We start from the raw sequence: 27,480 nt of genomic DNA, 5'->3' as shown, positions 1-27,480 counted from the left end.
AAAAGCTAGGGCTGACATCAGGAGCTCACCCTAACCCACAGTTTGAACTGCCAAGCAAGATTTTCTGTAGCTGGTGGTTTAACTTGCAGTGCTAGCCATGGGTTAAATGTATGTTCATCTATAAGAACTCACCCTCTGGTATTTTCCTGCCTCCAAATAAATGCTATTCAAATGTCTTATTATGCTGAAATAGCAGGTAGCAAAAGCAATTTAGCAGGTAACAGCAAATATTATTTTTCAGTAGAAATGTTTTCATTCACTTTCAGGTTTGAATTTGTGGTCATCTGGTGCAGGAAAAAGAACGCGGCAATTTTGCTCATTTCACGGGCCCTCTTTATCCAATCAATGAGAAGTAACCTCGCTAGCAAATCCCTTGTGATTTAAACTCTCCTTACCTGAGCCTACATGATTCAGGATATTTGTTGAAAATGTTTTTCATTTCAAATGTCAGAGCATATATTGAATGAATTAAACTACTGCAGTGCAACCCTGCATTGAAAGGAAAGTAGAGAGGAACATCCCTGAGTTCACATTTAGGAACTACAGGAGCACCCTCCAGTGGTAATGGACAAGGTTTGGAAGTATATTTTCTTGCATCCTCCGTGCTGATAGTAAATAGTTTTTTTAAAAAAACCTTATAGGAGCAGGTCTGTAGTTCAGTACTAAAGGGCATAGTTTATGTGCTAAAGGTCTTACATTAAGTTGCTGGCATCTATGATTAGAACAAGGGTGGAAATCCATAACGCCCCAGGTGTTGGACTGCAGTTCCCAGCATTCCTTGCCATTGGTTGTACCGGCTATGACTCTTGGGACACTGAAGCAAACTTCTAATCATGGTTGTCAGCAAGATGGAATGATAACGTGATAGAAAAGATCTCTACAAAGCAACTGCCAATCAGAATTGACAGTATTCAAGATAGACACATAATGTCACTTGAAGTAATATAGCTTCCTGTTGAAGGTAACAATCAATACAGAAGGAAATACTGTTTTTTGAAAGAGAATAATTGCCCAACTAAGGCTGGATCTACACTGCCATATAATATCAAAGCAGATAATCCAGATTTTTTTTACGAATAATAATAATAATAATAATAATAATAATTGTATATTCCATTCTATCTCCCCAAGGGGACTCAGGGCAGATCACAGTTCACATAGACGGCATACATTCAGTGCCATTTTGGATAAGCAATACAGAGACAGGCAGAACAGAAAGGAGGTATGTTGTGTCTAAGTCCAGCTTTTTGGCACCTTGGAAGGTTATGCTCATATCCAGCCACAGGGGGTGCTGTCGCTCCATCCTCTATGACGAAGGATGGACGAAGTGGGCATTTTATGAAAATCTTCTTTATGGTGTTGTAAAAAAAAGAGTATGAGTCCACACTGACATATAATCCAGTTCAAAGCAGAAAATCTGAATTTTATATGGCAGCGTAGAAGGGGCCTAAAGATGAAATACTGAATGTCCCTTACTAGGAAGTATGTCCCACTGTACTGGAATTTAATTTTAACTAAGCATTCCCAGGATTCTGTTGCAGATAAAAAATGTATTCCATTATTTTTTTCCCTTTGCTGGTCTGCTATTCCAGTGTTATTTGGCATAGAAATTAGCTTTCTCGGGTTTTGAACTAACACCCCCCCCTCTCCCCTTTTAATGTATGTATTTCTATAATTATGGGTGTGAAAATATGTTCCATGGTGACAATTTAGGAACAGTAATATCTCAAAAGCCTGCCTGGTTACAGAGTAAGACTTTCCCATCTCCACAAAATTAAATAATATGCCATTGTTTGCAAACGTGGTTATTTTTGCATAATGTAAATCTCTTGGAATCTGGCTCTATCTTAGTGTAGAATTTGGGTCCCTGGAGTGCAAAAGGGAACATAAGGCAGAACAAAAAGCAAAAATATAGCAGATGACGGGTGTATACTAAGCGGAAACAAGCAAGGTTTTGTTTCTTTTGTATTAGCAATGTTAATGTCATTTATACATTCATCATCCCAATTATGTGAAAATTAGTCCACATATTATGCAATATATTATGTATATGATGCACATATTATGCAGTGGGTTAAACCCGTGTGCAGGCAGGACTGCGGACCAAAAGGTCAATGGTTTGAATCCAGAGAGTGCGGTCGGCTGCTGTCTGTCAGCTCCAGTTTCTTATGCAGAAAAGCCTTCCATAGGATGGTAAAACATCCAGGCGTCCCTTAGGCAACATCCTTGCAGATGGCCAATTCTCTCACACCAGAAGTGACATGCAGTTTCTCAAGTGGCTCCTAACACAAAAAAATTGCATATATAGAAATGCTGAGAGAGTTATCCTTTTAATGGATTGTGAAGATCTCCCACCCTCTGTTCATGTCAAGATGTTTGTTTTGGTTTTGGTTTCAATTGTCCTTCCACTGCAGAGAGAAATGATATATATCTTGGAATGCTGCCAGGTTTACTTAGGTCTGGAGGACATTGTGAAAAACTAGTTATCTTTTTCTCCCCTGAGAATGCAGGGGTGTGAATGGTTGTGATGCCTACAAAACCTAGACAAAACGCCCTTGACATCTTTAGAGGAAGACATTTCTTGTGCATTTTCCTCTCCCAGCCCTTGAGTATTTGTTTCCATCAACACCAAATAAAACCAAATCCTGACATATGTCAAGTGCTGTCATCACTACAGTCTTTGTGGTTATTTCTGAAGCAAGGAAAATAATTTTGTGCAATTAAACATGAAAGCGCATAGAGCCCAGTGAAAGTATTTAACTGCATACTATTAAAAACCTTAAAGTTGCTCTCTTTGCTCCCAAAGATATTCTGACTTTGATTTCCATTTCTGAATAATACTAATGGGGTTTTGGCTGCTGTTCTGACATCTCTTTGGGGCAAGAGGCTGCCTCGTGTTGCTGGAAGGATCCCACAGTGGATTCTGGTCATCCAGAAAAAAAAAATATATTTCTTATCTGGAATTTCCACAAACACCTTGAGATTTATTGCAAAGCAATCCAGGCTTAACTGGTAGGTCATAAGAGCTGTTTTTTTAATCTAGCCTCTTTTCTTAGATTTTCCAAAATGAGAAATCGGGGGTGTTACTTGCTCATATCCTCTGGAAGCTTGCATATAAATACCAAATGTGCCAAATTAAAATTATGCCAGTTCAACGAAGCCTGGCCAGCTACAAATCAGAAAGACTTCAGGGCAATTTGTATGTTATTTAGATACACATTCTGGTTTGTCACATAATATAGTCACCCCTGAGAAAGTGGTAAAAACATGAATAAAGGAACATATTACTTTAACACAGTGGTATCAACCTTTTTTTTTTTAACCAGGGACTACTTGACCAGGGACCACTCTCCAACATTAGTACCAAAAAGATTACAAATCAGTTTTTGGTCAACTTTAGATTCAGTTTGGTTATTTTGGGTGCTGATTCAGAAAATTGCATTGGATAGACCACATCACCTCTAATTTCTGGTACAGAATATATGCCATCCAGTTGTCACCATCTTCTCACCCACAGAAAACCATATTTACTAAGCCTCACTAAGAGGGTTTTGCAAGACCAGTCATTCTCATTGCAAAGGTGTAGTAACAGTGAGGCCGTGGACCATATTTTAGTTCTTGCAGACCACTGGTGGTTCACAAACCACAGGTTGGGAACCACTGCTATAGAATCATGGGAGGCGGTCTAGTAGGAGGCTAAAGAACTTGGAAAGCTACAACTCCCATGAATCCATAGCACTGGGCCGTGTCAGTTAAAGTAGTGACATATTGCACTGATGCGACAGTGTAGATGTACCCTCAGAGGAAGGCAATGGCAAACCCCATGGTTCAGCACTACAGAACAATGGTTACCAACCTTTTTTTGACCAGGGACCACTTGACCAGAGACCACTTTCAGCAGGGACCACTTTGACCAGGGACCACTTTCAAACATTAGTACCAAAAGGGTTATGAATCAGTTTTTGGTCAACTTTAGATTTGGTTTGGTTATGTAGGGTGCTGATTCAGAAAATTGCATTGGGTAGACCACATCAGCTCTAATTTCTTATACAGGACATATTCCATCCAGTAGTCACCATCTGCTTTCTCACAGAAAACCAAACTGATGTGGTCTATGCAATGCCATTTTTTGAATCAGCACCCCAAATAACTCCAGGAACAAGCCTAAAAATGAAGACACCAAGAAAAAAAATCTTTTTGGTTGGTCTGTGCTATTATTTGTAGATTTTGTTAATGCTCACATAAAAAAAGAGAAGGGGGGGGGGCTGAGGTTGAAAAAAAATACACAAAGCAGAGCACGAGATCCAAGAAACTGCCCCTAACAGCTTTCCCTTGCCTCCTCACCAGGGGCGTTTGGCCAGGAGGTGTAGCAATGGTGAGGCCACAGATCATATTTTAGTTCTTGTGGATCATTGCTTGAACTTGAGAAAATATCTCTCTAGGAATCTCTAGGTCAGTGGTTCTCAAACTGTGGGTCCCCACAGGTTTTGGCCTACAGCTCTCAGAAATCCCAGCCACTTTACCAGCTGATAGGATTTCTGGGAGTTGAAGGCCAAAACATCTGGGGACCCACAGGCTGAGAACCAATGGACATCTAGCAAAAATGCCCCAGATTGATTGTATGACTGCAAGGACTAGAGATACCCAGAGAGACTGTATTAATCACATGCATGAATAATCAATCTGCAAAAGTTAAACCAGCCAACGTGGAGAGTCCTTCTAAAAGTGAAACATGCATTTATGGTGGTTTGGCTTTTATGATAAACAGTTGTAGAAGTCTACAGATTTTCACTGGTTTTGCTTAACGGTTCAGAATTTGTAACCATTATTCTCACTCTGTGGTTGCAACCCATGCCTCACCGATGAAATGTGCTTGGATACGGCTGTTTCCCCCACTTTTGCGTTTTGTGCCTGTTCCCATTCTTGATTTATGAAGCCAAGTCAATTTTACTGGATTATAAGTTTAGTAAGACCATTTCCCTTTTAAAAAGTGAATGCTTTATTAAGCTCCAGCTAGGAAAACAGGAAGCATTTTTAGATCCATCCAGCTGCTAGCTAGCAGAATTCAATCTGCTCCTTCTGGGTTTTAATTTTTATGCAATAAACAAGGTGCTAGCTGCTACCACGTTGCCAAGCTCTGAATTAAATAGAGGCATAAATTTGTCCAGTGAAAAGATTCAGAAAAAGATCTATTCTGTTTCCATGCTCAGGCACTGCGTAATGTAATCATGACAATTCAAGAGGCTTTATTTTCCTTCTTCCCATTCTGGCAATTCTTGCACACAAGAAGGCTCAGCATTACCTTCTGCATTCAGAATTGGCTGATAATTAAATAACAAGGTATCAGGCAAATGTCATGCCAAATTTTGCCATAAGGTTATATCACTTATGTCACTTGCAATTTAGTATTGTCCAATTTATTTACTATCGTTGTGTTTTATTGAATATCTTATCTAATTGAGTTGAGTTTTATCTTCAGCAAGTGTTGTTTTTGCTTTGATATTGTGCTGTTACTAATATTGATATATTTTACTTGTATTTTATATGGTACAGGGCAAATATGGTGCTGTTTTTTAAGCTGCCCTGAGTCCCTTTGGGAGAAGGTGGGATATAAATAAAGTTGTTGATGGGTTGCTGTAAGATTTTCGAACTATATGGCCATGTTCCAGAAGCATTCCCTCCTGATATTTCTCTTGCATCTGTGGCAGGCATCCTTAGAGGTTGTGAGGTCTGTTGGAAACTAGGAAAATGGGGTTTATATATCTGTGGAATATCCAGGGTAGGAGAATGAACTCTTGTCTATTAGAGGTAGGTGTGAATGTTTTAATTGGCCACCTTGATTAGCATTTAATGGCCGTGCAGTTTTCAAGGTCTGGCTTCTTACTGCCTGGGGGAATCCTTTATTGAGAGGTGATTCGCTGTCCCTGATTGTATCTTGTCTGGAGCTCCCTTGTCTTTATTTACTGTTATGATTTTAGAGTTTTTTAACACTGGTAGCCAGATTTTGTTCATTTTCATGGTTTCTTCCTTTCTGTTGAAATTGTCCACATTGTTGTTGTTTTTGTTAGGTTTCTTTCTCATTCTCAAAATCAGAATTTCTCCAATCACCTCAGATTTATTATGCAAGCTCTGCTTTGCCATTATCATCCAAAATTTGCTGCCTTTTGTGTGCCTTACACATTTTTTGTTCTATATAAAATCATATCGAAAGAACTCCTGTAAAAGTTCACTAGCAAGCCATTCATATCTGCATTTTGATCTTCAATTCATTCTTTCTCTCTTTCATGCTTGCAGCTCATTCTTTTCCCCTTCCTTTTATGGTCTCTTGCCTTGAAGACAAATTAATTTTTTATCCTGAATTATATATTTCATTCCTTTCTAATTATGCTAGATTTTTGGGCTGGCAGATGTAATCATGTATATCCAGACATCATTTGGTTTTATGTTGTTCAGGCAACATCCACTCTCTTCCTTGCCAAAAGCATACGCAGGATGAGTTTTCACAAAAATAATTCCTGATAGTTTACCATCCCAATCTATCCCTTACCTGAGCTTTGTAATCTACACAGTTTGGAGGAATTTTGAACCCTTATGCCAATTGCAAAGAAAACACGTTGAAAATACAAGAACAATGGAAGTCATTAATCATACATCTTTCAAAATCAAAATCAAAATAAATTTAACTTCACTATTTATTATTGCTTGTGGTTCAGATTAGATGCCAGGTTTTTTTTATGGAGGAGACAGAGCAAGGGGGAGCACTGAAGCATAGTTTGGAGGATCAATGCTCATGCGTCCTCCAATTCTATTCGCATCCCTCTCTTCTCTTTCTTGCTTACCATGCAGAATAAAAAGATTGGCTCACATAGATTTGAGAATATTTTGAGGAACGTTGGGGCAAAGTAACCATTCATCACCACAACAACATCTTCTCAGGGTCATCTGTCACATTTTATTTAGGTGGTTCATACAGCCTTTTCAAATCTAGTTCCGGAGGTAGATGTTGTAAGACCTCCAAAAAGCATGCAGTGATGCAGTTGGAAAACACTTTGACAATAGAGGCAGCTCTCTCCACCATGCCCTGCATATTTTAATCAATGCAATGTGAGGTATGAGGTTATCCACACTGATATCTGGTCAAGTTTCAGTTCCTGTTGTCCAGTGATTCCCAAACTTTTTTTAACTAGGGACCACCTGACCAGAGACCACTTTGACCAGGGATCACTCTCCAATATTAGTACCAAAGAGGTTATGAATACGTTTTTGGTTAACTTTAGATTCGTTTTGGTTATTTGTGGTGCTCATTCAGAAAACTGCATTGGATAGACCACATCAGCTCTAGTTCCTGATACAGAACAAATGCCACCCAGTAGTCATGATCAGCTTACCCACAGAAAACCATATTTAATAAGCCTCTGCACTATAAGAGGTTTGGGAAACACTGCTGTAGTCTGAGGATAAGGGCAAATTGTTTGGTTGAATCTGGCCAAACATTCCTATGCTTGATCCTTGCTTTTTGTTAGGAAAACATGATCTGAAGAAACTTTTCATAGTTACCTTGGCTGACATTCTTTTTCTGGACAATACCATTGAGACAGTGGTAGACAATCAGTTCCAAACACTGTTAGACAAAATTGATTTTTAAATTCAGCCTACTAGAGGATACATGCCCCCTGGTGGCATAGCAGGTTGAACTGCTGAGCTACTGAACTTGCTGACCAACTTGCTGGCAGTTTGAATCTGGGTAGCAGGGTGAGCTCCTGCTGTTAGCCACAACTTCTGAAAACTAGCAGTTTGAAAACATGAAAATGTGAGTAAATCAATAGGTACAACTTCAGCAGGAAGGTAACAGTGCTCCATGCAGTCATGCTGGCCCCATGACCTTGGAGGCATCTACGGGCAATGCCAGCTCTTCGACTTAGAAATGGAGATGAGCATCAACCCCAGAGTTGGACATGACTAGACTTAATTTCAAGGGAAACCTTTACCTTTACCTTCCTTCCAGATGGCCTATTTGAATAAAAGAAGTAGAAGTAGTGTGATTCTGAACTTCTCAGTACAATGCTGTACCACTATATCCTTCTCGGTCCTTTTTTAAAGTTTAATTTGGGCAGTCGTTCTTCTCTAATTTGTCATTTCCAGGCATTATTTCTTAAACGCTTGGCAACCACACTTTGGAGTTCTGCAGGAGGCCATTACTTTTTCCTCTCTTGTTTAAGATCTGGAACTATTTAATCTGTGGTGTCACCACTATGGAAATGATACTGAACTTGATCTCAAATGTTCCCTTGACTCTGGGAAAGCTTTGACCCTCTTGAACCAGGACTTGAACTTGGTAACGGACTCGATGGTTTCTAAAAATTGAGACTGACTCCATGTAAGGTGGAAAGTACTGAGTACTAACAAATCTAAAAGATTCCCACTGTTCTAAGTGGGGGGCTTCATAATACTTCAGGTTGTATTCTGAGGGTCCTTAGATATCCAGCAGATGTCAAGTCCATACAACATTTTCTCAGTCTTTCAATAGCCTTTTATTTCTGTTAATTGATGTAAGGTAACAATAGAGGGAAAGCTTGCAGGATAGCAGGGGCATCCTTATAGGTCAGGTGCAGATATGAGCAGATTTCCCCATTCTTTCCCTTCATAGAGTATTAGAAGATCGCATCCTGGGAAATCAGCCTTTGCCTAAACTCTGGCCGTTTGAATCTAAAACGTAAGCAATAGCCAATGGTTATAATTCTGTAATAGCTGCTGGCTGCTTCTGTACTTCCTCAGAAACATTCAGTTCTTGGCAGTGCCTGAGATAAGAAATCTGAGGTCGATGAACCATTGGTCTGAATTACTATGGCGAGTCCCAATCACTAATTAAATGATTAACATGCATCCAGTTCCAGATGAGCCATCCACTCTCAGTGCACTCTTGGGCAATGAATTGGCCTCAGAACTGCACATGAAAAAATATATTTGGGCAAGAGACAACAAAGAAGGATCCTAGATACCCATAGTTCTGCCTTCTCCTTGCTTTGCTTTTGTCAAAAGATTATCACGGTGTAATAGGTAATGCAATATTGGACTAGGTCACTGGGAACCAGGGTTTGGATCTCCACTTGGTGATGGGAAAACCCTAGTGATCTTGCATGAGCCACACTCTCTTTGCCTCGGAGGAAGGCAAGGGCAACCACCTTCTCAACAAGCTCTACTAAGAAACCTCCATGAAAGATTTGGCTTAGAGTTGCCATAAGTCAGAAATGAGTTAAAAGCATGCAGCAGCAATTGTGAATGTTGTGGCTGATTTAAGTTACAGGAAAATGAAACCCTTCCCCTGCAAGATTTTGTTCTCAGATCGCTGTGCATTTTTATGAGTGTTTTGTGGAAGGCTGAGAAATTGGTTTCCATGTGCGAGGATACAAAGACTGGTTTTATGATGGCGGTGTTACCTTACAAAGTTTCATTCTTAGCACTCCTTTTCAAAGCATGCTTAGCTCATTCATTCATCAAAAGAGCATTATATCGCTCATTTGTAGATGGGGCATTCAAAGCACTGGTTTTGACATTCAAAATCTCAAAAGAGCTTCAGCCAAGAATATTTGAAAGACTTATTCCTTCCATAATGTGAGATGCTCAGTAAAGCACCAGGCGCATGTCTGCCAATCTCAAGATACAAAATGGGGCCTGGCTCGAGAGCAGTACGTGTGAAAAAGATCTTGGAGTCCTCGTGGACAACAAGTTAAACATGAGCCAACAATGTGATGTGGCGGCAAAAAAAGCCAATGGGATTTTGGCCTGCATCAATAGGAGCATAGTGTCTAGATCTAGGGAAGTCATGCTACCCCTCTATTCCGCTTTGGTTAGACCACACCTGGAACATTGTGTCCAATTCTGGGCACCACAATTCAAGAGATATATTGACAAGTTGGAATGTGTCCAGAGGGGGGCAACTAAAATGATCAAGGGTCTGGAGAACAAGCCCTATGAGGAGCGGCTTAAGGAGCTGGGCATGTTTAGCCTGAAGAAGAGAAGGCTGAGTGGGGATATGATAGCCATGTATAAATATGTGAGAGGAAGCCACAGGGAGGAGGGAGCAAGCTTGTTTTCTGCTTCCTTGGAGACTAGGATGTGGAACAATGGCTTCAAACTACAAGAGATGAGATTCCATCTGAACACGAGGAAGAACTTCCTGACTGTGAGAGCCGTTCAGCAGTGGAACTCTCTGCCCCAGAGAGTGGTGGAGGCTCCTTCTTTGGAAGCTTTTAAACAGAGGCTGGATGGCCATCTGTCAGGGGTGATTTGAATGCAACATTCCTGCTTCTTGGCAGGGGGTTGGACTGGATGGCCCATGAGGTCTCTTCCAACTATTTGATTCTATGATTCTAAGTGTTAAGTTGGTTGCGAAAGTTACAGTGCTCAGGCTGATTGGAGAGTTCTCCAGGTTGCAATGCAAGATGTTTTTATAAGAACGGATTTAGCATATGGTTGACTGTAAAGGAAAATTCACATTTGGTGCTTTAAATTCCCACAGTTCCTGCAATGCAAAGTACAAGAGCCTGCAATTTCTCCTGCCTTTGTCCTATGCAATGGAGAAGAATAATATGATAGTTTCTACCTCGTAGAATAGGCACATGTTAGTATGAATGGACCTTCAAACAAAGTGTTGTGGGGAGTGCTAAACTTAGCAAAGGAAGTCTTCTATTATAATAAATAAAACAGTTATTTATATCCCGCGCTATCTCCCCTGGGGACTCAGGGTAGTTTCCAACTAAAACAGACAAACATTCAATGCTGTAATAATTAACTAAACAAAAACAAATAGACAACCCAACCAAAACCCAGAAATAAGTCCACATCTATAACAAAGTAATAACAGATCATAACATAATCATCTGCTATTACACATCTGACATTAAAATGAAAAACAAATCTAATCAGATTTAAAATACATTAAAATTATTTTTAAAAATTTAAGCAGCCAACAAACCCAGGGTGTAATGCCATTTCCAATCTCAGATAACTATGCATAGTATTCTAATCCTCCTCCTCCCTATACGCTAGAGAACATAAATGCATTTCAGCTGCATTTTCAAGGAGAGTAGGGAGGGGGGCATTTTTATTTTTTTTAGGCAGGGGTTCTCAACCTGTGGGTTCCCAAGTGTTTGGGCCTGCTGTTAGGATTTCTGGGAGTTGAAGGTCAAAGCATCTGGGGATGGACCCACAGGTTGAGAACCACTACTTTAGGGAGAGAGCTCCAGAGGCAGGGGGAAATCACAAAGAAGGCCCCTCTTTTGTTCCCACCAGCTGTGCTTGAGACTGTGATGGGACCAAGAGCAGGGTCTCCTCCACTGACCATAGTGCCCAAGCATGTTTGTATGTGGAGATGCAGTTTACCAAATAGTCTGGGCCCAAATAATTTAGGGCTTTGAACATAAGAACCAGCACTTTGTATCTATCCCGGAAGCAGACTCACAGCCAGTGGAGCAGCCGCAACATGAGAGTTGTTCTCTCCCTTTAGTAATCTTAGTAATTACTCCATTTAGTAATCTGGCTTCCCATCTCTGGACCAGTTGAAGCTTCTGACCTATCTTCAAAGGCAACCCCACATAGAGATAATTGCAGAAGTCCAAACGGGATGTAACTAAGGCATGGACTACCATGGCCAGTTCTGGCATCTCAAAGTACGGGCACAGCTGGCACACAAGTTTTAATTGTGCAAATGCACTCCTGGTCAGGTTCCAGGGTCAGTGATAAAAGGATCACCCCAAGCTGTGAACCTGTGTCTTCAGGGGGAATGTAACCCCATCCAATTCCCCTATCGCCTGATCTGCCTTCCGACTGACCAGGGGTTCCTGTGTTTTGTCTGGATTTAATCTCAACTTGTTAGCCCGCATCCAGTCCATTACTGATGACAGGTACTGGTTCAGGACCAGAACAAAATCCTTGGCATTAGGTGGAAAGGAGTAATAGAGTTGGGTGTCATCTGCATATATTTGACACCAAACTCCAAAACTCCAGATGATTTCACTCAGTGGTTTCATGTAGATGAGGGTTCTATTGAGGGTTCCAACCAAGGAACCATGAACTAGTTGTGATGCATTCTGTAATTAGCCATCTTCTCTCATGCTCAATTTTTCACCAGCTTCCCAAACTAGCAAATAGTATTCAATGGCCCCATGTACACTGCCTTTGAAACAACACCATATGGTTAATTTAGACCAGTGTTTCCCAACCTGTGGTCTATGGTCCACAAGAATGAAAATATGGTCTGCAACCTCACCATTACTACACTGCTGCCTCGAAATTACATGGCAACAAGAATGAATAGTTTCACAAAACCCACTTATCGTGCCAAGGCAACAGAGATGTTGGGAGGGTAGAGGCTAACTATCCACAAAAGATTCCTACTACCACATCAGCTCTAGATTATTAAATATGGTTTTCTGTGGGAGAGCAAATGGTGACTACATGACGGCATATGTTCTGTCTCAGAAACTAGAACTGATGTGGTCTATCCAATGCAGTTTCCTGAATCAGCACCCAAAATAACAAAAACAAATCTAAAGTTGCCAAAAACTGATTTGTAACCCTTTTGGTACTAATGTTGGAGAGTTGTCCCTGGTCAAAGTGGTCCCTGGTAAAAAAAAAAGTTGGAAACCACTTGTGTAGGCTCATATAATGCAGTTGGACTACCTTGTATGAGTCTGTTATGACCATATTATGCTGTTTCAAATTGCATTTTATGACAGTGTAGATGGGCCCTGTGCACTCCATTAAGTGTACTTCACTCCTATTGAGGCTGTTCTTTACTGGCTGTTAGTTTCTTCTTCTTGTTTTACCTCCTTCAGTGTCTTCTAAAATGTTTTCTCTTTCTGCCCATCTCCGATTGCCTAGTGATCAAGGTGATACTTTCTTACAGTTTTTTGGTGTCCCCATTCCTGTCACCACTATGTAAAAGTTTGCTTTTTGATGAAGCAATCGTATATAGAAGGTCTTCCCTTGTGCAGACAAAATTTAAGCTGCAGTGAGATGTGAACAATAGATGCAGTCTGTGTTGAAATGCCATAAAACGTTTGCGTATTTTTGAAATGTGAAACCCCACTGCTTGATTTGAGTACCTTTCCAGTATAGTCAGTTCTCCCCATTAGTGAGTTTGACTTTTGCAGATTTTGCTTCTTCTGATGCCTGTAAAGCTCAGCTCTTTTACCGAAATGTATCATTTTAATGGTTTGACTTTCATATTTGTATTCCACTGAGATTCTGTGGTTTTTGGTATTTCCTTTAGGGATTTTCCACCAACACCCACATGTCTACAGATAAAAAAAAATTCTAGCATTATCTTTATTGAATGATCGTTTTGTTTCTTGATATTGCCATCCCGTCCCATGCCAGCCAGTTAGTTCAAAATGAGATTCTGGCACTTACCGTTTTGCTTCTTAGAATCTTGCCAAGACATTCATCACAGAATTATTGTTTTTAATGAAGGGAATGACAAAAATTCAGCATCAGGTTGGATGCACTCTGTGACACAATGATGAATTAAACTCATGGGTCTACTAGTCTGTGGCAAGTTGCACTGGTTTACGTTTAGGGTTTTTTTTCCCCCATGTCTGGAGCGACTTGAGAAACTGCAAGTTGCTTCTGGTGTGAGAGAATTGGTCATCTGTAAGGACATTGCCCAGGGGATGCCCAGATGTTTTGATGTTTTACCAATGGGTTAAACCCTTGTGCCAGAAGGACTGAAGACCACCGACATCTCAGAGGTTCAAATCTGGGGAGAGCATGGATGAGCTCACTCTGTCAGCTCCAGCTCCCCATGTGGGGACATGAGAGAAGTCTCCCACAAGGATAGTAAAACATCAAAACATCCAGGCGTCCCCTGGGCAACGTCCTTGCAGACGGCCAATTCTCTAACACCAGAAGCGACTTGCAGTTTCTGAGGTCGCTCCTGACACGAAAAAAACAAAAAACAAAACCATCCTTGTGGGAGTCTTCTCTCATGTCCCTGCATGACAGCTCATCCGCACTCTCCTCGAATTCAAACCTCTGGCTTGTCGGTCTTCAGTTCTGCTGGCACGAGGGTTTAACCCATTGCGCTACCAGGGGCTCCACATTTAAGTGGCAACCTTGTGATAGGTTGCCTAACTTAATGCATAAAAAAAAAAAACCTGTTTTATTCCCAAGAGTCATGGGTTCACTTTCTTGCTGTCTCTCAATTAAATGCCAGGGTCTGACTATTGAAGATCAAAATCAAGACTCCGTTCTTTCAACTCCAGGCAGGACAGATGCGAGGCCTTCCTACAAACTGAGATCCCTGCTTTCATCTAAATGTTATGACTTTCCAGCATTGGCTTTGAAGACTTCAGGAGATGAAAGCTCTTTGGGGCGCAGAGAGAGGAAATGCGGTGCTATTAGGCCACTGTTTTATTTTGGTTGGCTTTGTTTGGATAGAAGGTATCTTCTGTCAACTGGCAAATAAAATATAGATGGCATGAACAACTGAAAAAATACCAAGTTTTCAAGTAGGCTGTTCTCATTTCCAAAGTTGGAAATCTGTATTTATTGCTTATGTTAATTCCTGCATATCTAGGAGCCTTTTCAAGGTGAAATTGAATAGTGAAATAATAGCTGTTTCTCTCCTACCTCCTCCATACATACAGCATGAGGGTTGAGATGACTTGATGATCATCCCACGTCCGCTTCCTTTCCTCATCTGCTTTTTTGGTTATTGTTGCTGACATCTTTCCTGATGAAGAGACTTCCTAAATCACTAATGTTTGTACATTTTTGGGAAATGCCTTTATGGTTGTCCACAGTATACATACATTCTGGAATTTGTCCAATAGGATAATCCCTGTGTTTTGTATGTTGTTTGCAAAGAAAGACACAATTTAGGCAGAGGGAGGTAAGACTAGTCTCCTCTTCACTCGAATCAGAATTTAATGACAATGAAGACATTTCTCAGAGAAGGGGGAAGAAACCAGGGCTGTGTAAACACAACAAGGATCCAAGTGGCCATGAGGAAATGTAATCTTTACAATCTGTTGTTGTTGTTGTTGCTGCTGCTGCTGCTTTGTACCTTCAAGTACAAAGGTAATGTCATAATGGGGTTTTCTTGGCAATTATTTGTTCAGAGGGCTTTGTCTTCCTCTGAGGCCAAGTGTGTGACTTATCCAAGTTTACCCTAGGGTTTCCCTGGACATGTGGGAATCTAAATCCCAGTTTCCCTGTGCCATAGTCCAATACTCAAACCACTGCAGCAAACTGAATTGTTGCTATCGTTTACCCTCGAGTTGTTTTCAACTTATGGCAACCTCAAGCTGGACCTATCATAAAGTTTTCTTGGTAAAAATAGTTCAGAGGGGATTTCTTGTGAAGCTGAGAGAGTGCGACTTACACAAGGACATTCCATGGCTGAGTGGGGATTCAAAAGCTGGCTTCCCGGTGTCTTCGTCCAGTGCTCCAACTGCTATGCCATAGAATCATAGAGTTGGAAGACACCTCATGGGCCATCCAGTCCAACCCCCTGCCAAGAAGGAGGTTGGACATTCCCTCACTAGCTTATTGCTGTTGTGTACTTTCAAGTTGTTTGTGACTTATTGCAACCCTATCACTGGGTTTTCAAGAACTGAGATGTGTGCCTTGCCCAAAGCCACTCAGTTGGTCTTCATGGTTGAGTGAAGATTTGAACTCTGTTCTCCAGAAGCATCTACTGGGCCATGTTGGCTCAAGGAGAGAAACTTCAAGAGAAAGGACAGGGTGGAAAGGTCCTCCCACATCAAGAGGGAGGGTTCATCTTGTTGATAAGGGAACCCGACTACTTGAGGGCTTCTAGCTTATCTTCTGTGTCTCCTTCTCCCCCCAAGTCCTGAGTCTATCACTGAAGTCTATGCTACTATAGCGAGCAAGCCTTGAGTGAGCTCCATAGGAGCGGGGGGGGGGGGGGGGGAGGGGGCGGTCTCCTGGGTGAGTAGATCCTCTTAACTATTCCATCCTTCCTCTCCTTCCCCATTTCCTTCCTCCTTTTGTTGGAGAAGCAGCTCAGCTTTCTTCTTTGGGTCCTTCCTCCCTTCCTTCCCTTCTAACCTTCCTTCCCTCTTTCCTCCTTCCTTCCCTTCTTCTCCTCCCTCCTCCCTCCCCTCCCTGCTTTCTCTTCCCCCCTTCCTTCCTTCCTTCCTTCCTTCCTTCCTTCCTCCTTCCCTTCCTTCCTTCCTTCCTTCCTCTCCTCCCCCTCTTTCTTCCTTTCTTCTTCCTCTATCCTCCCTCCCTTCCCTTCCCCCTTCCTTCCTTATCCCTCCTTCCTCCCTTCCCTTCCTTTCTCCCTCCCTCCTTCCTTTCCTCCCTTCCTCTTCCCTTCCCTTCTTCCTTCCTTCCTTCCTTCCTTCCTTCCTCCATCCTTCTTCCCTTCCCTTCCCTTCCCTTCCCTTCCCTTCCCTTCTTCCTTCCTTCCTTTCTCCCTCCCTCCCTCCCTCCCTCCCTCCCTCCTTCCTTCCTTCCTTCCTTCCGTCCTTCTCTTCCCTCCTTCCCTCCCTCTCTCCTTCCTTCCCTTCCTTCCCCTTCCCCCCTTCCTTCCTTCCCTTCCTTTCTCCCTTCCTCCTTCCTTCCCTTCCTTCCTTCGGGGGGAAAACAATGCGCGCTGGTCTCCACGGAGGGGCGCTGGAGCACGTTTTAATGCAGCAAAGAAAAAGGAAGAGAGAATGAAATGATCGAGGAGTCCCTTTGGGCTGATGAAAGGAGCGAGCGGCGTGTGTGTGTGTGTATGGAGGGGAGGAAGGAAGGAAGGGGAGAGAAACCGCGGGGGATGAAACGAGGGGCGCCCTCAAAGCCTCCGTCCTGAAGGGCCCGGGAAATGGGCAGCCCCGTCCTTCCGTTTGCTTGGGATGCAGGCAGGAGGCCGGAGGCGCCCTCGGCTGCTCGGAGGAGGGAACGTCGCCCCTTTTCCCTCTCTGGGGAGGGGTCTCTGGAAGCCCCAGCTCTGTCTCCCTTCCCTTGAGGGCTGGCGCTCCCCCCCCCCTTCCTCCTCCATCGCCTCCCCTTCCTCGGTGCCAAGTTCGGCAAATGCGGATAAAGGAGCCCCGAATCCTCTTTGCCCCGGAGGGGGGTCCCTCCACGCCGCCCCCCTCCCTCTGGAGCCCGCAACGTGCTTGGAATGAGGCTCCACCGCCGGCCTTTCTCTCTCTCTGGCTCTGCCTCCTCCTCCTCCTTTCCTTCCTTCCTTCTCGCAGCACACAAATCAGACTTGGGAAAGCAACCCGCCTCCCAAACAGGCAGACAGACACACGCCTCTTTCTCCCCCCGTCTCTCTCTGTCTCTCTCTCTCTCTGCTCGTAAACTGCTGGCATGAGACTCGGGTCGGCCCAGCGACGGAGCCAAGCCCCCTTCTTGCCGATATCTAGGGACAGCCTTCTCGGAGGAAGAGGAGGAAGATCAGAGAGAGATTGAGAGAGAAAGAGGGGGACATTGGGAAGCGCCGGCTGGCTTGGGGCTCCGGCCACATTCCTGCGCGCGTCCCTGCTCGCTCGGGGTTGAGGCTCTCTCTGCCTGCCTTCCTGGCCCCCTCCCCGATCTGATCTCCTCGAGGGAGGCTCTGTGGGGCGCTTCAGCACCAGGCACAGGCGGACAGAGGCAGAGGAGGGAGAGCCTCCGACAGAGACGCGACCCCAGCTGCCTCCTCCTTCCTTCCCTCCATGGCTTCCTTGTACCAGAGGCTCGGGGGAAAGATCAACACCTCGCGCTCCTTCCCGGCCACCCCCGAGGCCAGCCACCTCCTGGGACCCCCGTGCGGGGACGAGGACGGAGGGGCCAAAGCCAACGCCAACCCCAACGCCGCCAACGCCAACGCCGCCTTGCGCCCCGACAGCCCCGCCAGAGCCCCGCGCTTCCAGTACAACACCCGGAGGAGCGACTGCGAGGAGGAAGATGTAAGCGGGCCTCTGCCCCCCCTTCCCCCTTGGCCCTTCCTTCCTTCCCCCCTTGCCTTGCGCCTGGGTCCCCCGGCTTCTTTCCCCTCTTTCCTTTGACTCATCTTCCCCTCTGGAGCAAAAGCCAGGCGTGGGATGGAGATGATGCCTCAGACTTGTTTGGCTCTGGGTCTGTCTCTGAGGAAGGGAAGCCAGGGTCTCCTTCCCTGGGAAGGGGGTTTCTCTTTTGGTTCAGACCAGGCATGGGCAAACTTCGGCCCTCCAGGTGTTTTGGGTTTCAACTCCCACCGTTCCTGGCCTCAGGACCCTTCCTTTCCTCCCTTAGCTGCCTAAGCTGCGTTGCATGGGGAAACTTTGACCCTCCTCCAGGTGTTTTGGACTTCAACTCCCACCATTCCTGGCCTCAAGCCCTTTCCTTTTCCCACTCAGCCATGCTTTGGACTTTAATTCCTACCTTTCCTGACCTCAGACTCTTTCCTTTCCCCACTCATCCTCTTAAGCGCATTGCATGGTCAAACTTCAGCCCTCCAAGTGTTTTGGACTTCAACTCCCACCATTCCTGGCCTCCAGCCCTTTCCTTTCCCTCCTCAGCTGTGTTTTGGACTTTAATTCCCACCTTTCCTGGCCTCAGACCCTTTCCTTTCCCCCCTCAACCTCTTAAGCGCTTTGCATGGTCAAACTTCAGCCCTTTAGATGTTTTGGACTTCAACTCCCACCTTTCCTGGCCTCAGACCTCTCCCTTTCCCCCCTCAGTCTCTTAAGCAACTTTGCATGGTCAAACTTCAGCCCTCCAGGAGTTTTGGGCTTCAATTCCCACCATTCCTGGCCTCCAGCCTCTTCCTTTCCCTCCTCAGCCATGATTTGTACTCCCACCATTCCTGGCCTCCAGCCCTTTCCTTTCCCTCCTCAGCTGTGTCTTGGACTTCAACTCCCACCATTCCTGGCCTCAAGCCCTTTCCTTTCCCTCCTCAGCCGTTCTTTGGACTTTAATTCCCACCTTTCCTGGCCTCAGACCCTTTCCTTTCCCCACTCAACCTCTTAAGCTGATTTGCATGGTCAAACTTCAGTCCTCCAGGTGTTTTGGATTTCAAATCCCACCTTTCCTGGCCTCAGACCCCTTCCTTTTCCCCCTCAGTCTCTTAAGCAGCTTTGCATAGTCAAACTTCAGCCCTCCAGGTGTTTTAGACTTCAGTTCCCACCATTCCTGGCCTCCAGCCCATTCCTTTCCCTCCTCAGCCATGTCTTGTACTTCAATTCCCATCATTCTTGGCCTCAGGCCCTTTCCTTTTCCACTCAGCCGTACTTTGGAGTTCAGCACCTTCCTTTCCTGGCCTGACCCTTTTTCCCCTCTGCCTCTTAAGCATCTTTGCATGGTCAAACTTCAGCCCTCCAGGTGTTTTGGACTTTAACTACCACCATTCCTGCCCTCAGACCCTTTCCTTTCCCCTCTCAGCTGTGTCTTGGACATCAACTCCCACCATTCTTGGCCTCCAGCCCTTTCCTTTCCCTCCTCAGCCATGTTTTGGACTTCAACTCCCACCACTTTTGGCCTCCAGCCCTTTCCTTTCTCTCCTCAGCCATGATTTGGACTTCAACTCCCACCATTTCTGGCCTCCAGCCCCTTCCTTTCCCCCCTCAGATGCTTAAGCAGCTGAGGAGGAAATGGAAAGGACCCGAGGACAGGAATGGTGGGAGTTGAAGTCCAAAACACCTGGAGGGTCATAGTTTGCTCATGCCTGGTCTAGACTCTTGATCAATCCCACCTTGCTCCTCCTCCCTTTCAAGGCCAAGTTGTTGTTGCTGTTGCTGTTGTTGTTGTTGTTGTGTCTGCTGCATCCCTTGTCCCTCTCTCTCTTCTCATGTGAAGACCTCCAGGTGTCTTTGCTCCCCAGCTCCAGTCTTAGGACTCTGGTTGGAAGAAATGCCACTTTTTCCATCACAAAGAGTAGGACCCCCTGGTTCCTTGCATGCCCAAACCAACCACCTTCTGCCCTGCAGGAAGACCCAGTCAAAGCCCTCCCGACAGATAGCCATTCTGATTCAAAACCCTCCAGAGAAGGAGACCCCATCATTTCCAGTTTGGGAGTGTGTCCCATTGAGTCCGGTTGCAGTTGTTTATGGGGTCTGGGGAAGATCCCTTTTCTAGTGGAAGCCCTCCAGAGAAAGAGACTCCATCCTTCACAGTTTGGGAGTTTGTCCTACTAATTTCAGTTGCAGTTGTTTATGTGGTCTGGGGATAATCTCTTTTTTTTCCTCTTGGAAACTCTCCAGAGAAAGAGACCCCATTCTTCCCAGTTTGGGAGTTTGTCCCACTGAGTCCAGTTGCAGTTGTTTATGGTGTCTCAGGAAGATCCCTTTTTTTTCTCTCTTGGAAGCCCTCACTTTAAAACCCTCCAGAGAAGGAGACTCCATCCTTCCCAGTTTGGGAGTTTGTCCCACTGGGTCTGGTTGCAGTTGTCTATGAGGTCTGGGGAAGATCACTTTTCTCTTGGAAGCCCCCCCCCCCCTTCCTTCTTCCCATCCTCACCCTTTTCTATTTTTATCGAATTGTTCTGTTAAAGCACCCAGAAGGTGACAAAAAAGTGTAAATTAGGACCAATGTGCATTTTTCTTTCTTTCCCTTTCTCAATTCCTCCCTTTCTTCTGCCAGGAGAGACTTCAAAGAGAGTTTTGCATATCGCCTTAGTAACCAATGACTCATCCAGGGCACTTGCGGGATGTTGGGACTGAGGGTGGCTTGCAGGGAGGGAAGAAGTTGACATCCTCTTGGCTTGACCATTGGCCACAAAGGGCAGGAGCATGATGATCCCGGATGATCCCCCAGGGATTGCTGCCTTGCGCCCGCATTCCCTCCTGTTCAAAAAGCACCTGTTGAACTGGTTTGTCCTGTTCAGTAGTCCTTTCCTGGGCTTTCCTTGTATATGTTGGGTTCACTGTTGGTAAATGTGTAAGTTATAAAAGTTGGGAAAGGAGAGAGAGAGAAAATCCCAGTAGTTCCATGTCTATGGCTGGCACTACACTTTAGAATTGAATGCAGCTGGATACAATTTTCTGTCCTAACTCAATGCTAACTGTTGTAGTTTGCAGCACTTTTGCGCAGAGAAGGCCAATGATCTTGTAAAACTACAACTCCCAGGACTCTGCACCCTTGAGGCATGGCAGTTCAAGTGGTGTCAAACTGCATTCCTTTATAGATCAGGCATGGGCCTGAGGCTGTTAGGAATGGTGGGAGTTGAAGTCCAAAACATCTGGAGGGCCAAAGTTGGCCCATGCCTTGTATAGATGCATCTTTGTTTGTTCCTTCCATACCGGATACTTCTCCCTAAGCCACTTAAGTTTCCACGAGCTCTGCAGCTTGTTTAACTTTTAATTATTAGTAACTGTCACAAACTGGGGACTGTTTGGATCAGGAAAACAACAATTCCTTTCTGATTCACCCATTTCTGATCCCTGTTGAGGGGAGCTCTTAGCAAGGAAGTTGTAGGATTTTCTTTTGTCCCTGTTTATTTCTTGGATGCCAAAACCTTTTGTGGGACTTAGTTTGAGGAGTTGGTTCCTCCCCCTGTTCAACAAGAAGAGGAGAACCAAAATCCTGGAAATTGAGGCTACAGGTTATATTTTAACACCTCCCTATTGCAGTACACAAATAAGACGAGAGAATTCTCAGATTAAATATATTTAAAAATCTATTTTTAGGTACCATTGGAAGACCTAGTGTGTAAAGGGGGATGGTATCAAAGATAAGTATGAAACTTACATTGGTAACCTATAGATCTTTTTCAAGCAAAGAAACAAACCATAATGATATCATTCTTCTGATAGTGTTGTCTGTTGTCTCTGTCGTATCCCACCACTGCCCACTAGATGGCAGTGTAATAAAGCAAAGGATTTTTGGAGGGAAACAAGAAAAAAAAGCTTCCTCTCCTTTCTTAATATTCAGCTTGATGCATTGCTTACATCTCACTCCCCCCTCTGCCCAGCTTTCAATAAGACAGATGTCTTTCTGATAATCTAAAGCATTGAGCAGCAAAACAAATAAGAGAGCGTAACATGTGCAAGTGATTTATGCTGGCATGGGTTGCATCTACCACAGTTAGGAACATTAGGAGCATAGAGGAGAATGTCATCAGCTTCCTCCTTTTCCAGGGAAAGTGACAAAGGCACAAGGGGGAAAGGCTGATTCGGCCCATTCCTTCCCAGTGACAGTCTGCTGAATTCAAAGAACATTGTTTTATAGTTTCGAGCAGGCATGGGCAAACTTGGGCCCTCCAGTTGTCTTGGACTTCAACTCTCACAATGCCTAACAGCCTACCACCTGTTAGGAATTGTGGGAGTTAAAGTCCAAAACACCTGGAGGACCCAAGTTTGCCCATGCTTGGTTTAGATAGTTTGATAGTTTATAGAAATGATATTAGAGAGATTAAAACATAAATTGTGAAGGGATTATAAAATAAAGCATGTAACTCCCCTTCTGTATTCCCATAACATCTATGTACACCACTTTAACTGCCATGGCTCGGTGCAATGGAATTCTGGGAGTGAGCGCCATCCAGCAGTGGAACTCTCTGCCCCGGAGTGTGGTGGAGGCTCCTTCTTTGGAAGCTTTTAAACAGAGGCTGGATGGCCATCTATCAGGGGTGATTTGAATGCAATATTCCTGCTTCTTGGCAGAATGGGGTTGGACTGGATAGCCCATGAGGTCTCTTCCAACTCTTTGATTCTATGATTCTATGAGTCACAGTTTGTTAGGCACCAACACTCTGTAGCCAAGGACCTTGTCAAACTACAATTCCCAGAATTCCATAGCATTGAGCCATGGCAGTGAAAGTGGTATCGAACGGCATTAATTCAACAATGTAGAGCAATAGATCCCAACATTTTTTTGACCAGGGACCACACTCCAACATAAATACCAAAAGGGTTACAAATCAGTTTTTGGTCAACTTTAGATTCACTTTGATTATTTGTGGTCCTGATTCAGAAAATTGCATTGGATAGATGACACCAGCTCTAGTTTCTGATACAGAACACATGCCATCCAGTATAGTGTTGCCTTGCTACTTTGCGGTTTGCTTTTTGCGGACTTACCATTTCGCATTTTTTCAATAAATACAGTAATGTATATATTTACACTGGAGCTGCACCTCATCTTGTCACATGCATCGTGGGAGATGCCAGCCTGGGAAGCCACCTCCTACAGACTCCCCACTCACCCAGCTCCTCCTCTTCACCTGCTTCCTCCTCCTCCTCTTCCTCACTCTTTCCTGCAGATGGGAGTCCTTCCAAGTTGAAAATGGGAGAGGGAAGGGAAGGAAGGAAGGGAAAGATGATCGACAGGTTTAGAGGGAGAGTGGCAGGTGGGTCAGGAGGGAGGGAGTGGGAGTCGCGTGACATCACAAGACTAACCCGCTGCAGGGAAAGAAATGCAGGAGAAGGATCAAGCTCCCTAAAAAGAAAAGGGTGTCAAGATATGCTCAGCAAATGAATACACACCAAAAACAAAAGTAGGATTTGCGCAGCAGCCACTTGAGATGCTACTTACCAACATGAGATTGTGTATATGTGATATATATATAATATATATATATATCACATATACACAATCTCATCATCCCTACTTCGTGGATTTTCACTTTTCACGGGTGGCCCTGGAATGTAACACCCACGATAAGTGAGGAAACACTGTAGTCAACATCTTCTTGCCCACAGAAAACCATATTTAATAACCCTTGGCACTATGAAAGGGTTTTATGAGACCAGTCACTCTAGCTGAAACAGTATAGTAATGATGAGACCGCAGACCATATTTTAGTTCTTGCAGACCACATGTTGGAATCCACTGGTGTACAGGCACCCTTGGAAATCAATATTTTGGGAAAATGGGGAGAGAAGCATCAAGATCTTACATCCTGATTTTGATAACCAGACATTTGGATCAAGCGGGAAAAAGTATTGGAATAAAGTATTGCAATACTTTCTCCCACTTGATCAAAACTTCTGGTTATCTAAATTTATGCGAGAGGGTCAAGGTGAATTTGCAGCAGCGGGGAGGATTTTGAGATGCACACAGGCTGTTCCTTTGCCAAGAGACAGCATTGCAAATCTTGGGTCTTCTTCTTATTTTTTTCTTTCCTGCCTTTCTTCTGAAGAGCGCGGCTGTCTTTGAGAGCTGTCTCAGGTGCTGACGCCTTTAAAGCTCCGCCACTCAGCTTTCTTTTCTTGCTGGCAGACTTTTGCATTGAGTTATTTGAAGGGAGCTGGCGGCTTTAATGGCCTTCTGGAGCTTGCTGTCACCTAGAGAAGAGAGCTCAGCTTGTGTGCCAAGACAGGATTTCTGACCTTGGCAACCGAGGGGGAAAAAAGATCACAGAGAAACAAATAATACAGTCTCTTCCTTCCTCCTTGAAAGTGGTGCTTAGAAGTGAGACTGTAGGCAGGACTTCTAAATGTAGGTTTAATATACATTCTTGTAGCTTTCGCCTTATAGTCCATTCTGAGGGAAGGTGATGCCCAAGGACAAATGTGGCTAAATGAAATGCAGGGACGTGTGAATTTTGACAGCTTTCTACCGAATCCACTTTGCACAGTCGCTAGCAATCCCGGGTGCTGGAAATTCGGCTAAATCCTACTACAGCTATATGCAATTATGTTTGATAACTGGCTGCTAGGCGAGTGATTGCATTATAAACCCCTATCTGGGAGGATTAGGCATCTAATATAAATTTCATATTAAAGGCTAAAACTGAGTAAAGAAGCGCTTGGCGTTAATTTATTTATTTATTTATTTATTTATTTATTTAGAAGATTTATATACCGGCCTTCTCCACCTCGATGAGGGACTCAGGTCGGTTATGGCATCCCCATAAAAGTAGCTGAGCAAATGGCCTGAAGGTTCAGGCTTTGGAGCTTCTAAGTAAAAGATCTCAGGATTGAGATTCAAGGCTGAAAATACCTAGGAAATGATAGCATGTCCTGCTCATTGAGGTGGGGATAGATCAGTTACTGAGGCTTTCTTTATTCCATTCCCATCGATAATTTGGTCCCATAACCATGGGTTTGGTACAATTGGATACTTCCTTAACAATAATTAGACTAGACTTTTAAAAGCCTGACTAGCTGGTAGACCAATTAGATTGGTTGTCAAGTGTCTCTAGTTGGAATGATGATGATGATGATAATGATGGCCAATTACACTGGCCAATACTAGGCATGGGCAATTAATTGTAAATGGTTCTAAAGTACTTACAAAACTAGTTCTTTGCTTCTAAAGTGTTGCTAAAGTTCTGGTGGTGAAAATTTCAGAACTTTAACAAAACTTTAAAAATTCATTATTATTTCGTTATTGGTGATTTTTATGACAGAACCAATTAGGAACTGCCATTTATAACAAATGATGATGGTGGGTTGTTGTAGGTTTTTTTTGGGCTATATGGCCATGGTCTAGAGGCATTCTCTCCTGACGTTTTGCCTGCATCTATGGCAAGCATCCTCAGAGATAGTGAGGTCTGTTGGAACTAGGAAAAGGGGTTTATATATCTGTGGAATGTCCAGGGTGAGACAAAGGACTCCTGTCTGCTGGAGCTAGGTGTGAATGTTTCAACTGACCACCTTGATTAGCATATAATGGCCTGACAGTGCCTAGAGCAAACTTTTGTTGGGAGGTGATTAGATGTCCTTGTTTGTTTCCTCTCTTTTGTTGTGCTGTTGTAATATTAGAGTTTTTTTTAATACTGGTAGCCAGATTTTGTTCATTTTCATGGTTTCCTCCTTTCTGTTGAAATTGTCCACATGCTTGTGTATTTCAGTGGATTTTCTGTGTAGTCTGACATGGTGGTTGTGAGAGTGGTCCAGCAAATGATGATGGTGATGATCATGACTTTAGTGTGTTGGAGACCCATGTGAATGAATGGGTTTTGCCTTGAGGTTTAGCTTTTTTTGGTTCGCCTCAATAGGAGGGCAAGACAGTATAGTGGTTACATCTGACAAGAATGAAACTACTGATACTAATTACATCTTAATCATGTCTCTTTTCCAAAGTGATTTGAGAAGTGGTCGCACCAGAACTCTTCAGCCCCTTTCACATTGCCTCATTTTTGTCCTTAATCAGTGAGCTTTAATGCAAGCATGATTCTAGGCTGGCATTCTGACATTGTCAAAGTTTTATGAGGTCCTTTTGTATAAAATACAAGAACTTGATAATAGTGAGTAAAAGGCAGGAAAAGGAAGGAGAAATGGAACAGTGACCTCAAAGAAAAATAAGCCACCCACCCAGGCTGATTTAAAGGTTTTGTAGTAGGAATACATTGTTTATTGTACTCCATACTATCCCCAACAGAGAAACAATAAAAGAGGCCTTTAAGAATACATGGAATTTATAGTAGGGGAATACTATAAGAAGTCCCTTTCTTTGAAGCTGATATGAACAGTTTTGCTGCCTAGAAAGCTATAGAGATGACAGAAGCTCGAGACTGGGGATCAATTCCCTGCTTAGACATGAAATGTCATATTCTCAACTCCAGAAAACCCCATGATATGGTCTTTTAGGGTCACCAAAACAATAACAAAGGAAAACCACTCTATGAGAAATGTGTGGTCCAGGCTCACTTGAATCCCATAGGCAAACTCCCATCTTCTCAGTCTTTACTCTAATCCCCCACTAGTAATATGGAGAGAATATTAGTCCAAATTCAAGGGTTTGTGTAGCACATACAGAGATATTCAATAAACTCGACTCACTGACACAGCATACATTTTAAGCCTTGTTTAGTATCGAACATGAGTTTAATATAGAACATACGTTTGCAAGAGAAACTGATTTTAAAACTATGAACTCATATTAACTATGTCATGGTATTTATGGATTATGTTCTTGTAGACCTGCCTGCTTGGATTAATTGTTACAGATGCAGTTTCTGGGGAAGGAACCAAAGTAACTACAGAAAATTATAACAGGAGCATGTTCATTTATAATTTTTGTCATCGCACTCGTATTTTTCCTGTTGAGATTAATGTTTTCCATACAGACTAATGGGTATTTTTTCTATGGCAGCCCTATCCCATAAAATAAAACTTTCCTCCCTGTTTCCTTCTCCAGCTTACTTTTCCTTGCAGTCAGAGTGATTAACGAGCTTAATTTCTGCCGGCAACTGCCAAAGGTGCTGAGTAAGATGTACAGGCTGATTGTGTATAACCCTGTTCCTTTTAATTACTGTGATGATAATAATGCATTAATCAAGTGCATAAGAAATTCAGCACTTCTGACTAATGCAAAATATCGATTAATTTCATAGGACATTGAGAGAAAAAGTGATCATCACCGTAATCCTTTTAAAATTAAATTAATGATGCTAGGTTATTTCTTTTGAAGGGGATTGACTATTAGTGGTCAGGTCTTTAAAGTTAGACGAATGCTCCAGGGTTTCCTTTTCCTCCTTTGTTCATCACAAGTATATATATTTGGCATTGCCTGGGTTTACATTTTGTTTGTGGGTCTTTCTTTTCTTCCTCCCTTTCCCTTGTACACATTGTCCCCTTCTCTCTCTTTCTTTCTTTCCTTTCCTTTTGTTTTCCC

The 27,480-nt window shown here is 43.5% G+C and overlaps 1 protein-coding gene across 4 annotated transcripts in view; it reads left to right on the top strand.

Annotated features, from left to right (window-relative positions):
- The window catches only part of DPP6 (dipeptidyl peptidase like 6), a 692,619-nt gene that overhangs the window by 214,281 nt on the left and 450,858 nt on the right, over positions 1-27,480 (top strand). Inside the window, exon 1 of one of the 4 annotated variants that reach the window (XM_060782594.2) lies at positions 17,014-17,909. The exons of the other annotated variants lie outside the window; for them this stretch is intronic. Coding sequence (XP_060638577.2) covers positions 17,676-17,909 — 234 coding nt within the window. The 5' untranslated portion in view covers positions 17,014-17,675. Of the gene's footprint in view, positions 1-17,013; positions 17,910-27,480 lie in introns of those variants that run through there. 4 annotated transcript variants of the gene reach the window in all.

This window comes from Anolis sagrei, chromosome 6 (assembly GCF_037176765.1).
Source record: "Anolis sagrei isolate rAnoSag1 chromosome 6, rAnoSag1.mat, whole genome shotgun sequence".
Lineage (NCBI taxonomy): Eukaryota > Metazoa > Chordata > Lepidosauria > Squamata > Dactyloidae > Anolis > Anolis sagrei.
The sequence above is the reverse complement of the archived record's forward strand: the minus strand, read 5'-3'. Positions and strand labels throughout refer to the sequence as shown.